The following is a 15509-nucleotide window of genomic DNA, read 5'->3' as shown; positions in this document are numbered from 1 at the left end:
GGATTGTCTGGAGATGTTAGATCAGGGCGAATCTTCCTCAAAAAAATAAAAAAAATCAAATAAAAATCTTAGAAGTAATGAAGAATCTGGAAATTAAAGTATTTCTGGGGAAGAAATCTTCCTCCCAGCAGAAAAGGCTCAGTTAGCAGCAATGAGTCAGCCTATGTGCAAGCCACAATCGAACTGGCTGAAAAATGTAAAATCAATGACAAATGCTGCTTTCCGTCATTGTTAAACACCTGCTGTGGGCCTGTTAGATGTTGGACAGTGGTAGAGAACAACCTGATTTGGCATCATCGTCACAGTTAAATAACTTAAACAGAAAAAACGAAAAGAACCTCATCCTGATTGGGCAAAGGAAGCAAAATGATTCATATTCAGTCATATCATATGAACGAGTTTGAGATCGCAGAAGCTACACAAAAAGAGGGCTGGGCGCATCATTTGGGTGTTTGGTTGCCAAGAAACTAAGATGTGGGCCTGCCTCTTGGAATTACAGAATTTGCTGCAGAGCCGTGGTCAGAGTGACCTGGAGGGTCCCTGAGATCTTTTAAGGGCATCTGCAAGGTCTTCCCTTTTCCAACTAAACATCTGTGGGAAGCCAAATTTTCTTTACGTACTTCAACCGGAACAATATATTGCAGCAGATCCCGCAGAGGCCGGTGGGAGAATCCAGCTGTCTTCTCTTGAACGGAAATTACAGAGGTTTGCAAACATGCAGAACAGGGGCACACTTGTCACTAATTGTTTTGGAAAAAATAGTTATTTTTCATAAAACGATGTTATTTATGTTAACATATAATGGTTTTGTTATTTTAAATGAGTGAAATAAATTCTTTACAAGTTTTTCGGTTTTTATTTTCTAATGCTGTAAATTGGAGAAATAGAATTCATATAAACAGAAAGCTTTTTGGGGTTCTCAGTCGTGTTTAAGAGTGTAAAGGGTGTTGAGATGAAGATTTTAAAAAGTCTGAGACCCGCTGCTGAAGAGGTATAGCTCATGGAACTGGAGATGGCGACCAGATCAAAACACAGAGAACACTGTGCGGCGGGCCTTGCAGGAAGAGCGGGACCCTGAGCAATGGGCGCTCACTCAGAAGGCGTGGATCTCAGGGGAAGGATTTACTCCCCGATTCCCCTCGGCAACAGGAATTCTTTGACCTTCCAACTCTATTTTTTGATGACTGTGTCTTAGCTCTCCTTCATTGACTCCATTGCTCCTTCTACTTCTCATACAGCTGCTATATAATTTACTGTTTAATCTAGGACACTCTTGAAAGTAAAAGGGGGGTGTTAATTATCACTATCTTCTTCATCCGGTTGAATAACTACCCTCCATGACGGGGGTGGGGGGAGTGGGCGGGGCCATGACTAGGGTGGGGCCAATCTGGACACAGATGGTGACCTTGATGGTGGGCGGAGACTATGCCCCAGGCAGTATAAAAAGCCAGAATGCCTGCTCTCAAACTCACTTCAGAGAGAAGTCGAGACCAGGAGAGGCAGCAGGCAGTCTTCGGAGCTGCAGGAACTCAGCTCAAAGTCTCCAGGTCAAGGTGAGCAATCTTTTCTATCTGGAATGTATTTCCACTGTCCCATTTCTTCCTTCTTGGCTCCAACTTATCTTTCCACTGCCTTTATCTTGAGCTTTAATGAGAGAAAAGGTCAAACTTATTTTTTGTCAGAGAATTTTTTCACCTTCCATTCTAACACCACCAAGTACATTTTTACATATTAACTTCAGGTCTTATATGTACGTGTATTTCTATGTGTTTTCAACTACAATGTATGTGTTTTAAAATTGTTCCTTTTTATTTTCTCACATTTTTAAAAGGCGTTTCTGTGTTTCCACTTAAATATACTTACCACTTTTCATAGCTGTATTGTCATTAACTGAATCGTTTCATTCTTGTTATATGAATAGATTGTTTTTTTGATCATTGGGGATCATAGACAACATTTTTTTTTTTTTTGAGGAAGATTAGCTCTGAGCTAACATCTACCGCCAATCATCCTGAGCGAACATCCGTGCCCATCTTCCTCTATTTTATATGTGGAATGCCTGCCACAGCATGGCTTGACAAGCCATGTTGTAGGTCCGCGCCAGGGATCCGAACCAGCGAACCCCGGGCCGTCGTGTGCGAACTCAACTGCTGCATCACCCGGCCGGCCCCTGATAACATTTTTTTGGTAGCATTTGTTTCTTTTGCAAGATTGTTTTCTTAGATACATTCCGAAGTGGATTAGGGAAGCTCTTTCAGATTGCAAACACCAGGTTCAATTTGCCTTAAAAAGTCGAGTTTTTGGAAAGGGTGATAGGGGATTTAAGTAAGATTAGGTTATCTCTCTTGTCGCTCAGCCAGGCCCAGACTCAGACTCCAGGCTCAGACTGCGTGCTGTTCAGAACTGGGAGGCCTCCAAGGACTCCAGGGTCATTGTGGGCAGAGAGCCTGTCTCTTGTTACACGGGCTTGTATCCCAGAGTCTGGCTGAGCACGGAAGGCTCCTAAGTGTTTGTTGGATGCGAATGAGGGAATATGTCCCAGGAGGTTGCAGTAACCCAGTTTCTCTGGGCTAACCTCAGCGGGGCTCCCAGCTTCCTACTCTAGCCCTCTGCAGTAATGCTGACATGGCTCCTTTTGCTGTCTCTGATTTGTTACTCCAGCCGCAACTGAATGTGTGGTTTGTGAATTGTTAGCAAGAAGTTCTGCTAGTTGTTATTCAGTGTAGGCCCTTTTTCGAGAAGATTCCTCACTTCACCCCACCTCACAGACATTGAGCTGCCTTAAATGGCTGTCTTTGGGTCAGGGGCCTAGGCTGTCAGATGTAGCCCACCCAAAGCCGGAAACCCATGGAGGAAGGCCCAGAAGGGGCCCCAGGAATACCAGGGGTTCTTAAGCTTTGGGAGCCAATGCAGTAACTGGAGGGCGTGTTCCTTATCAGGAACACCTTTTTGGCTTGTGTCCAGGCATGATTATCTTAGAGAAGTTGGTGACAATGATTACAATATATTTTATTCACACTCACTCAAGCCTTGATCGTTTTCTGAGAGTGCTTTCAAGCATTTCATTCGAATGCTACTTTGTCCTTGAACTTGATTCTATGATGAGCATCTATTCATTTTGCAGTGGTTTTTGCTAGTTTTACTCACATATGGTAATTTTCTTTGACAGACTGAGGGCTCGTAGAGTCCCTTTTCTGGGATGGCTAGAGTAAGTTGGCTTTATTTGTATGATCGTATTTAGGTGCGGAAATTCTTTTTCTTGAACTGCAGTTGATCGACAAAGGAACTCTGATTAGGGCTGGAGACTGAACTCCTAGATCCTGTTAAAGACCCAGTTGGACTCAGCTCCCACAGAGAGAAGCTGTGCTCAGAGCAGACAAGGCTTCATTTGGAAGTCTCCAGGCCAGGTAAGCTGCCCCACCAAAGAGACAATGTCCACCGTCCTATTTCTCTCTCTTGTGGTCACCTAGATGTTGAATAGTTTTGGATAGTTTTTCTCATAGGTAGTGCCTTTACTATGATTCTCTCGTGACTTAGTGTCACCTTCGTGCATAAACTACAGAAAGATTTATATTATTTAATTTTTGTATTGGATTTAGGTATATCGTGATTATTGAAGAGCAGATCGTGTACCGAAGGCTCCTGATCACCCCCAGAAGCTAATAAAGGGCCGTTTCAGCTCAGTTCACAGCTAAACAGTGACTTTCAGGGACCATGGCCAGAAGTCTGAAAGAGGGAGCGACCTGTCCAATTTGTCTAGAACTTTTCTTCAAGCCTGCTTTTCTCTCCTGTATGCACACTTTCTGCTTTGATTGCATAGGACGTTGGATGCTAGAAAGGGATGATCTGAAATTGATCTGCCCCATGTGTCGAGGAGTAAATAAGAAACTCCCTTTGTTGGAATTGAAAGTTAGCGAACTAACGCTTCTTGTCAAACAGCACAGTCCTCTGCTGGAGCTAAGCCTGCATGTGAGCGAAGAGTTCCTGAGGTTCCAGGAGGATGTAACCCTGAATACAGTCACTGCCAATTCCCTCTTAGTCCTCTCTGAGGACCTAAAGAATGTCTGGTGTGGGAAGATCTGCCACAACCGGATGGAAGATCCCCAGAGATTTGCCCACATGCCCTGTGTCCTGGGCACCCCAAGCTTCTCCTCTGGCCGCCATTACTGGGAGGTAGAAGTGGGAGAAGGGAAGGAGTGGGCTCTGGGAGTCTGCAAAGAATCGGTGGACAGAAAGAGGAAGAGCGGTTTCTCCTCTGAGCATGGCTTCTGGATCATCAGCATGAAAGCAGGCGCAATCTATGCCAGCTCCATCCCACAAACCAAAATTCCTGCAAGCTCTGGCCTTAGCCGTGTAGGAATTTTTCTAGATGTTGAGATGGAAGTAATCAAGTTTTTCGATGTTAGAAATGATGCCCTCATTTATATACACAGTCCTCTCACCTGTTTGGAGCCTTTGTGTCCATTCTTCCGTCCCGAGTTGCCTGGAGAAAGTGACCATGGTGCCCCCCTGAGCATCTGTCCTTGAAAAGTTCAGCCCTTCCTAAAAGCTTTCTGAGAGGTGAATGAGAAATGTCAGAATGACCAAGGATGAGACAATGAGCTGTGGCAGAAAGATTTAGCAGATGTTTTATAGATTTCATAGACTTTGCAGCTAAGCAATTTTTATTGATTTTGGGGATTTATTTTGTAGTGTAGTGACTGGAGTTGGCCACCCCTAGATATGTCTCTTTGGCATGAGGATTATTTTGGGCTGGTTACTTTTAAAATCTGCAAACAGGAGAGAAACTCTGAGAAGGAGAAGTTACCCTTTGTTAAGAGACATTTACATTTGTAAGGGAAATCTCCATCTGTAAAGGTGTCTCCCTCTCTGTACTAGGAAGAAGGGGGAATGACCTCATCTCTAGAAACTCTTATAAATGCAGAAGGCAAGGACTTAAATCTGCATAATAACCTTACTCTTTGTTACTGTGCTTTTCTGGTAACCTCCCATAACTGACTCCCTCCACCCCCAGCGGCGCCTTTGTCTTTAGCTGAGGGTAGTATTTAAGGGGAGAGCTTCTGCCATTTTGGCAAGTTGCTCAGTTTGCCTGAGCCTCTCCCATGTATACCAGTTGTAAAGCTTTGTTTAATTTTCTCCTGTTATTCTGTCTCATGAATTTAATTCATTGGCCAGAAGGACCCAGAGTGGATAGAGGAAATGTCTTCCTCCCGTACAGTAGACTTTGTAGCTAAATAACTATGGGATTTTAGGGAGTGTTATTAAGCACTCGAAACCTCAGTTTCCTAGTCTCTAAGTGGGAATAATTCTATCTCTCAGCCAAGCAGCTGTGATGATCAGAGACAATACTGTGCATTTATTTTGTAGTAAATACAAATGGGGAATTTTAGATTGAAGTTAAATAGATTATTAGATTTTTTGGATAGAAGCAAGGTCATTTCATTATTTTATGCCTTTTCTATAGTATAATTCCTGGTAATGACGGCTGTCTAGGGAAGAAGAATGAGACAGCCAGTGTGAGATATTTTGACGTGAAATTTCAGTGAGAGAGACAGAGGTGCTGGGAAAGAACAAAGTTTCTCATTTTTCTTTCCTTGAAATGAAGAACATTGACTGAGAAGTATATTGTTAATGATGACTCCTGTTGGCCTGTTGTGTGGTTGTCAAAGTGGTACGGTATATGTGATAGGCAAAGGTGCCAGTGGGCTCAACCAGAGAATGTCAAGTTTCTGAACCTTCTGGAGTCAGTTACATAAGGAGGGAAATGACTGTTTGGAAGACTGGGTCCTTGTCCTTCTGCCCACCAGATGCAGTTGTGTGTGCAGAAACCCCTGCACATTCCGAGATGAAAGAGCATCTGCCAGCAAGCCCAAGCTTCAGGACATCGCTGCTGTTTTTGATTTGTAGGAATTCGGATCAACCCTGTTAGCTCATTAACATATATTCACCAAAAATTGTTTTCCAGGTTTCTTTTGAATTTATTTTTTAAATGTTAGAATTTTACATTTTATTGCAATTAAATCTATGAATATTTGATGATTCTGTGTTCATTTTGGTTTAGTCTTGCTCTCACATCCAATCTGAATTTTTTTTAATTTACTGAGTCAGCCACTTCCAAGGTGACATCTGCCCTAGAAGGGCTGGGTTGGGACAGGTTCTGGAAATCTGCCTTTGACTTCCTTTCCAAATAGACCCAGAATTGTCATCTCCTGTCTCTTTCCAACTCCACTGGGGTGATGGGGCAGCCCTCTTTGGGTATTTTTTTTCTTACTCCCTTTTGATCTCTATGCCTTTATTTCAGCAGCCTCCTTGCCCTTCTCTAACATTGAGCCTGGGTGGGGTCCACCCTGACTCACCTTAACAGGGCTTTGTAATGTTGAAGCAGTTTTCTGAAACAATACTTATGAGGAACAACACACAATATTTTCTCTTTTATTATATTTCATTAGAAAAAAATGCTGGTCTCACACACATTTGATTTCACAACTCACTGGTAAGTTGAGAAGTGCAGTTTGAAAACCTGGGAAGGTCCCTGGGCTTCCAGACCCTTCCAGACCCTTTCTTCTGTCTTGAAATGCTAAAGAGAGGGCATCTCCTGGTTCCCTATGACTAGAGGTAACAGCTTGCCTTATATTTGCATATTTTGGCTTCTCTCAAAGATTCTTCCTCGTGGAGATTTAAGTCCAAGCTTCCCTGCATCCCAGCTGAAGGACCTGAGTGATTTTTTTCCTCCTCAATCATTAGAGGAAAATGTCAGTGGCCAATGATTGGCCTGGTTTCTTTCTCCCATCTGATTGAACCGCTGTGGCCCAGGAGAACCTTGATAGGGGCTGGGTCACATGCTCATCCTGTTGTCAGTCGGTGTTTATCCTTAGTGAAATATCTCACACATCCGCCTCCTTAGCATTTCTATTGCTACAAACCTAATCCAAGCCTCTCATATATCCCATTGGGACTAGTCTGCAGCCTCTTAGCTCTCCCTTGCTCCACCCCTGCCTTCCCACAGTTCACTTTGCACCCAGGCACCAGAAGGATGCTTTTAAACTATCAATCAGATCAGTCAGGTCATTCCTGTCTTAAACCCTGCAAAGGCTAAAGAGGGCAGTAGAGGGCAATTAGAGTAAATTCTCTCAGTCGCCCTCTCCCACGCTCTCCTGGTTCACTCCTCTCTGGGTGCACCATCCAGCTTTCTTTCTGTCTGAGCCAGCGTCCTTCCCAGGGCTGTTGGGGGGGGGGAGGGCTCAAATCCTATTTCTGTCACTTTTCGTTACGTGATCTGGAAAATTATCTAACTGCTTCGTGCCTCAGTTTCCTAATCAGTAAAAAGGGATTAATAAACAGCCCAACCTTGAGGACTGTAGTGAGGATTAAGTGAGATAATTCACACTGATTGTTCAGCTGTGGGACTTACTCAGAGAATGTGCTATTTGTTGTCAATTAGTGACATCATCTATTTTTGGTAAAGTGGGAGGTTGGTTATTTATTTAACATACTCCTTATCATGTTGGAAACATCTTTTTAATCCAAGTTTTTAAATATTTTTAATACTTTAAACATATTTAGGAAGAGGTGTTGCATTTTGACTAGTCTTTTAGTAAGAAAATGATTGTTTGGTATTTCTTATTGATAGAAGAAAGCGTCATGCTGTGCACATCCCCCTCACTCACCCCTGTAAGTTACTTCCCTCCTTCTTGCCATCCCCCATGTAGTGTGGACATGGATGTACAGACATAACTTGGAGAAATTGCGGGTTCGGTTCCAGACCACTGCAATAAGCGAATATCTCAATAAAACTGCAATAAGGCGAATAGCTCTATTAAGCGAGTCACAGAAATCTTTTGGTTCCCCAGTGCTTATAAAAGTTAGGTTCACACTGTACTATAGTCGATTAAATGTGCAATAGCATTATGTCTAAAAAGACAATGTGCACATCTGAATTAATTGCTTGTGGTTGACCCGGTGGCGTGGTGGTTCAGTTCTCACACACTGCTTTGGCAGCCTGGGGTTCACGAGTTCCGATCCCGGGCATAGACCTGGCACCACTCATTAAACTGTGCTATGGCAATGTCCCTCAGAAAAAAAATAGAAGAAGATTGACACAGATGTTTGCTCAGCGACAATCTTCCTTAAGCAAAAATAGGAAGATTGGCAACAGATGTTAGCTCCGGGCCAATCTTCCTCAAAAAAAAAAAACAAAAAAACCCTGCAAAGTGCTATAAAGTGGATCTCAATAAAATAGGGTGTTTTTAAAAACAGAAAGGTTTTCATTGGTGCTGCGGGCAGAGGTGGAGTTAATTTGGGGAAGGGAACTCTGGCTGCCTCAGAAAGCAATTGTATTGTGGAAACACGTTATAATTCTAAATCATAATTAGCATAGTAGGATAATATTGGTTACTACTGTGCCTCCCACCACCCCTCCAACAACCGTCCGGAAATTTCAGCTTTCCAGGCCTCAACTCCTCCTAGCCCATCTGGGATTCCTTAATAGAATGCTTCTGGCAGACACTGCACCCATCGTACCCTTTACTCCTTTGCCCATCTGCCTCTGCCTCTCCCATGATATCCCTCCCAAAATATTTTTTATACAGAATGTTCTTTCCACCACAAGATTATTGGACTACACCTGCTAAGTACCTAACCCAACCTGCCTGAATTGATATAACTGACAAAAACTACAGGCCAGGTGGGGAAGGGGAACTAGGAAAGGCCATGAAGATGTGAGGAAAGAAAGAAGATACAAGCTGGGCTGAGCTCCAACTGAGGCTAACGGAATTGGAGCAACTCAGTTCTCCGGGCCTGCATCAGAATGGAAGCCAATGAGGGGACAGAGAAACAAACTACCCTCAGAATCTCTCTTTAGGAGGGAGACTAGTCCTCCACCACTTCTAGAATGTAGGTGATTTGAGTGCTTTTATTTGGCCATAAAGGCCCAGATGACCTATACAGGCTGGAGCATTGGTTCTTGGTCCTGGTGTCTCGTTACAATCACGTGAGGAACTTTCAAAAATTCCCCCACCCCAAGCCACATTCTAAACCAATCAAATTGGAATCTCTGGGGATGGGACCCAGACAGTGGTACTTTTCCAAGTTTTCAAGGTGATTCCAATGTGCAGCCAGGGTTGAGAATCACTGGACTACAGCATCAGTTCCAAAACTTTATTGTGCATCAGAATCCCTTGGATGAATTCAGTAGGTCTGAGGCAGGGCCCAAGAATGGGCATTTGTAATAAGTTCCCAAGTGATGCTGGTGGGAACCACACTTTGAAACCAGTAGACTGGAGGACACAGTGCACTCTAATTCCTGCATCAAATTAATTGTACAACTAATCAAATTTTAATTAATTCCATTTTAATTCCTTCATTAAACAAACAAATCCTGGAGCAAGTGAAGGGAAGGGAGGGACGACCAACGGAGGTTGGGTGGTCTTAGCTGGGATTAGATTAGTGTGTTAACAAAACTCACACAGCGTTAGGGACATTCTTGCCTACTATCCCCATCCCCACCCCCACATTGATCACAGATTTCCATCATCAATTCTGATACCCTGATAATACCCAAAAATGTATATAAAAATGACTTCTCACTATAATCACCCAAGTCTATGTTCTTCTTAACATTGGATTTTAGAACTTTCTGTAAGAAAAATGCTCTTGTTCAAGCCTTGTTGGGCCAGCTTTTTGTCATAGGAAGTAACCAGGAGAAAAGCAGTGAAAATGTGTGCTTCTTAAGGCGTTATCGTCTTTGGACAGCCTATAAATATTGGCTTAGAGTTTGGTGAACGTGCTGTTTTTGTTTTTCATAGGTGGCAGATTCTGTCGTGGCTCCAGGATGTATAGAGCTGCCATACGCAGCCTGGTCTCAGACTTCATCATGCCAAGCTCCTAAGAACCTTCCTTAAGAGAGAGCTGGCTCTCTTCTTTGCCCACTTTCTGGTCTCTTCCTCCATCCTGCTGCTCAGCATGCAGATGCTACTCTCCTGGTCTGTAAAGATAAGGGGCTCCCTCAGGGCTGAGAGAAGCCTGGACCTAGGAAGGCTACAGGGACCCCTGAAGGCTCCAGAGCCCCTCTGTCAGCCTTGGAACACGCATCTCTGACTTCATTGCTGTGATATAGAAACAGCTTTCTGTTGTAAGCCTCTGTTATTTTTTTGTGTTCTCCTTGCAGTTGGACTTATTCCTAACTCGTATTTGGATGTGCCGATGAGCTCCATGACATGGTGATTGACTCTCGAATGCTCTCTAGAGGACTCTGTGGGGGATTGGAATTGGCCACCCCAAGATATGTCTCTTTGACATGAGGATTATTTTAGGCTGGTTACTTTCAAAAAACTGCAGACAGGAAAGAAACTCTGAAAAGTAGCATTTACTTACCCTTTGTTAAGAGACATTTACATTTTAAAGGAAATCCCATCTGTAGAGGTATCTCCCTCTCTGTACCAGGAAGAAGGGGGGATGACCTTCTCTCTAGAAACTCTTAATCAATGTGGAAGGCAAGGACTTAAATCTGCATAATAATCTTATTCTTCTTTACTGTACTTGTCTGGTAACCTCCCGTAACTGACTCCCCCCAGCCCCAACATCCTCCTTTGTCTTTAGCTGAAGATGACATTTAAGGTGGTGGCTTCAGCCATTTTGGCGAGTTACTCAGTTTTCCTGAGCCTCTCCCATGTATACATGTTATAAAGCTTTGTTTAATTTTCTTCTGTTATTCTGTCTTATGTGAATTTAATTCATTTTCCAGCCAGAAGGACCCAGAGTGGGTAGAGGAAATGTCTTCCTCCCCTACATTCCCTTCCCCATGTGGCTTCCTGGAGACATGGAGAGCAGGCCCAGTGCTCTAGTTTATTCTGCCTTGCCTTCCCTGGCTCTGACCCTTCGAAACTTGGTGGGTGCCTTCCAGGATTTTGTGCACTCAGAATCTTCCCTCAGCCTCCTTCTCCTTGCCTTCTATGACTAGCTCCAAAAACTGAAAGGTGATGTACAAGTGTGCCTCAGATTTATTTTTTAATCGAAAATTCCAAACATGTACAAAAACAGAGAGTAGTGTAATGAATCCTCATATGCTTATCACTCAGTTTCAATTTTCAACAAATGTCCAATCCTCCTCATTGGATTATTTAGAAACAAATCTCACATATCATTTCATCCATAAATGCCACAGCACTTAAGAAAATGCAATTATGATACCATTATCATTGACAAGAGATTTTCATGTATTGAGGTATATGGGGTAACTATTCAAGGTCAAAACTGATTCAGCTTCAGCTAAAAAGCCTGACTTATGGCCTATCAAACAGGCATTGTACATCTGCTTAATTGTATGTTATAGTAAAGAATGCACTGTCTTAAGATAAGAATGCATACTTACCCTCCTACGCCCTATTGGTAAGGCCCTATTGGTAATGCCCTATTCCTGACATCATGCTCATGTTGACCTGCTAATTTGCAACTGAATACCTCTTTGAAGTTTTGATGAAAATGTATCCCGGGTGTGTTTAATGTATGTTATTTGTTCCAAAAATATATAAGACTATACTGAAACCCATGCTTCTCCGGAACTCCTTCTAAGGCCTTCCTGGTTTATAATCCTCACTCTGGCTCATAATAAACTCACCCCAATTCTGATTTATAGGTTGGTTATGGATTATTCACATTGACATCATACATAAAAAAATTAATGATTCCTTAGTATCAAATATTCAATCAACATTCACAATTCTCCCTTTTGACTCAACTTTGAGAGTTTCACTTTAAGTAGTCCCAATTATCCTGAGCTCGTTCAAGATTTATTTGCCTACATTTCAGAGTCCTTGTGACTTCTGTATCAAGGTTTCTGACCTCAAAAATACACTGATGTTATCTCTGTTACAAGACTGGCTGGCAAAAATTATAACTTAAAATAAGGGCTAATTTTGTCTAATGTCTCATGAAGTTTTGTAGGTAGTCTAAATAATTGAGAATGAGTAAATTAAATAGATATTAAAAGGATAAATGTTGGGTGAAATTTTTAAAATATGTGTTATGGCATGTATATTTAAAATAATTTCAAAACCCTTTTGGTGACTTGAAACCTTAGGGTTTTATTAAATTAGGTTAAATGATAGAAATTTATTGAGCATCTAGGTCATTTTCTAATAAGATAAATGCTTAAATATTATCACTAAACATGTATAAGTTTATCTACTTTTAGCTTCTTATTACAGAGAAACTAAAAAGTGTTTAGGTCTATTAGTAAACGTGTCTCTTATTTTATCGAAACATTGTACTACAAAGGAATGTATTTCTAGAAATTATAAAAGGTATTTATAAACTTGCCCCAAAATGCTAATGTAAGAGAAAATTTAGGGGCCAGCCCAGTGGCCGAGTGGTTAAGTTCGCCAGATCTGCTTTGGCGGCCCAGGGTTTTGCAGGTTCGGGTCCTGGGCGTGGACATGGCACTACTTGTCAAGCCATGCTGAGGCGGCATCCCACATACCACAACTAGAAAGACCTATACCTAAAACTATACAACTATGTACTGGGGGGCTAAAATAAAAAAAAAAGAAAGTTTATAATTGCTTACTTAGTTTTTGCTTAGAAATTAAGGTCTGTAAGCATTAAAAGTTCTAATTGATATATGTGATTAAAGCTACTAAAAATTAATAAGGAAAACAGCTCTGTACAAGGAAAGTAAAATATATTTTCAGCAAAGAAAGTATAAAGAATGGAAGTACTTTTGGTTGTTGGGTTAAGAAAGATAAATTTGTCCTAAAGTACTAGAAGGGCAGAATGAAAGCATGGGACAAATTCTGAATGTGAAAAGAAAGTTATAAAAGGTTTGTGAAAGAGAAAGTCTGAGAGTTTTATGCCTGGTCAAGTTGTCTAAGATTAAAGTAAATCCAATTAAGTAAATGAATTCTAATATAAAAAGTAAGCTGGTACAAGAATTAGAATTTTGCTTTCTCTCTTAAAAGGGATATGCTCTGTTTGCTCTTGACTGTTTCACAGCGACAAGATCAGCAGACACTTGATCTTGTTTGACCAAGTGTTTTAAAATCTTTTGATATTTTTGACAAGCTCCTCCATCTCCACCAAAGTATTCAAATCCTGAATAAATGCTTTCTTTTGACCTGGAAGAAGGAAGAGAATTTCTCAGGATTTTCAGAGGGCCCCTGAGACTTCTCAGAGAAATTTGTTCTCTCTTCCTATAAAGGGTGGGATACTAATTAGGCTTGTTTGGTATGCTAAATTGCATGGGAAACATCACCAAGTAAATGATAAACCATCTTAGGTTATATTGTGTAGGTAAAGATCATTACTGTTTTAACCTTGCTACCTTGCTTCCAGCATCACAAGGGGAATAGACTATGACTGCATTCTATTATTTAATTGGTTTGCAGATGGGTCTTACTTAAACTATAAGCAAGGATGTTATCAAGCTGGATATACTGTCCAGCCTCAAGAATGCCCGCTACTTTCTATTAACTCTGCAAACCCAGTAAAAGATTCCCTTCAGCAGGCTCAAGAAATCGCCATGGAAGAAAAGAAATAAAGGTGGCAATGAAAGGAGGAAAACAATACTTTTGGACACTTTCTCCCACAGTGATTCATAAAGCCTATACTTGTGCTATACGCCCAAAATATAATCTAGGGAAACTATTTCATGGACCACAAGGCCACTTTCCCCTTCCTAAGAGACCCTTTGAGGTATGGCAATTGGACTTTGTCTAAATGCCACCATCTCAAGGATATAAATATATCTTGTAATAATCTGTATGTTCTCACATTGAGGATTTTCCTTCAGGAGAGTGATGGCTTCAGGCAAATTAAATCTATTTGTCTGCTAGTGCTCTTCCATCTTAGATCTACATCTTTTGGTAAGCATCAACTGTTTCCTTTTGAAATGATAATAGCATGGTCTATGCAATTAGATGAGGCAACATATAAACCAACTTCGCTTAAGGGAGATACATGATATTGTTGTCAGAGTCGCACTGAGGTGCATAAAATAAATGAAATGTTGGTAGCTGATTCTTTTCAGAGAGCTTCCAAACCTTAAAGATCATGGACTATAACCTGGAAAATTTATTGGAAGAGGCATCGAATAAAAGACTCTTTCCTGCCCTGTTGGAAAGGACCATATCAGGTACTTTTAACCAATTCATGTGCTGCAGAATCAAAAGGCGTAGACTCAGGGATTCACATTTCTCATTTGAAAAAGTCCTCTCCATTTGTGTTGGTTTCAGTTTCTGTTTCTTTTTTTTTTTCTTTAAAGATTGGCACCTCAGCTAACAACTGTTGCCAATCTTCTTTTTTTTTTCTTTCTGCTTTTTCTCCCCAAATCCCCCAAGTACATAGTTGTATATTTTAATTGTGGGTCTTTCCAGTTGTGGTATGTGGGACGCCGTCTCAATGTGGCCTAATGATCGGTGCCATATCAGCACCCAGGATCCCAACTGGCAAAACCCTGGGCCGCCGAAGCAGAGTGCAAGAACTTAACCACTCCGCCACGGGGCTGGCCTCCAGTTCCTATTTCTTTCTTTTTTTTTTTTTTTTTGAGGAAGATTAGCCCTGAGCTAACATCTGCTGCCAATCCTCCTCTTTTTGCTGAGGAAGACTGGCCCTGAGCTAACATCTGTGCCCATCTTCCTCTAGTTTATACATGGGATGCCTGCCACAGCATGGCATGCCAAGCGGTGCCATGTCCACACCTGGGATCTGAACTGGTGAACCCCAGGCCGCCAAAGCAGAACGTGCACACTTAACCGCTGCACCACCAGGCCGGCCCCCTCAGTTCCTATTTCTGATACCCGACTTCAACTGACCAAGATAAATATCTCCAAACCAGGACAAGAAGAAGATGGCATCTGTGGTAGACAGCTGTCCCAAGACTCTGGACCAGGCCTGAATTCCCAACCTTGTATCTCTTCATTCAAACCTTTGTTATGCTTAAACTGTATACCTATTTTGTAATTGTCCTATTTAAGATTTCAAAATACTATCATACTTGAATAAAGTCACTGATTTGGAACAGACTGGTCTCAAAGGCCAGGCATTTATTGGTTGGCTGCTAACAAAACTCAGTGGTTATGTGGAACAAATCTCTGGCCTTGGCTACTGCCTTGATGGCTACAACACTGCACCCTGAGTTTCCCTTGGATGCAGGGAAGCATTCATACCTGAGCTAACACCTGTTGCCAACCTCCCTCTCTTAAAGGCAAGATGGGCTCATTCAGTGTTCCACTGGTATGACCTCCGAGCAACTAGCTATAGTTGTTCCTTCTTTGGGGCTAGAGGATGTCATATCACATACAGAAACCCTTAACAGTAGTCAAGCAGGAATAGCCTTATTAGATACTGAAATGTCTTTAATGAGAAAGACTGTCCTTCAAAATGGAATGGCCTTAGGCATTCTTACAGCATCCCAAGTTGGTACATATAAATCATTCAAACAGAATGCTGTGTTTTTATACCTGAGGAGTCTTCCAATGTGTCATCTCGGCAAAGCACATAAAAAAAGTAGGGGAATG

General features: G+C 41.8%; 1 protein-coding gene across 1 annotated transcript; it reads left to right on the top strand.

The window, feature by feature from the left end:
- Positions 1-1483: 1483 nt before the first annotated feature.
- RFPL4B (ret finger protein like 4B) lies at positions 1484-4778 on the top strand. Its single transcript, XM_046677245.1, has 3 exons — positions 1484-1553; positions 3271-3407; positions 3600-4778. Exon 3 carries the CDS (start codon positions 3715-3717, stop codon positions 4525-4527), a length of 813 nt encoding a protein of 270 aa, XP_046533201.1. The 5' UTR covers positions 1484-1553; positions 3271-3407; positions 3600-3714; the 3' UTR covers positions 4528-4778.
- Positions 4779-15509: the final 10731 nt, after the last annotated feature.

Source organism: Equus quagga, chromosome 11, assembly GCF_021613505.1.
Source record: "Equus quagga isolate Etosha38 chromosome 11, UCLA_HA_Equagga_1.0, whole genome shotgun sequence".
NCBI lineage: Eukaryota > Metazoa > Chordata > Mammalia > Perissodactyla > Equidae > Equus > Equus quagga.
The sequence above is the reverse complement of the archived record's forward strand: the minus strand, read 5'-3'. Positions and strand labels throughout refer to the sequence as shown.

Excerpts from the sequence above, each read along its gene's own strand:
- RFPL4B (XM_046677245.1), top strand. The coding sequence starts at position 3,715 with ATGGCCAGAAGTCTGAAAGAGGGAGCGACCTGTCCAATTTGTCTAGAA.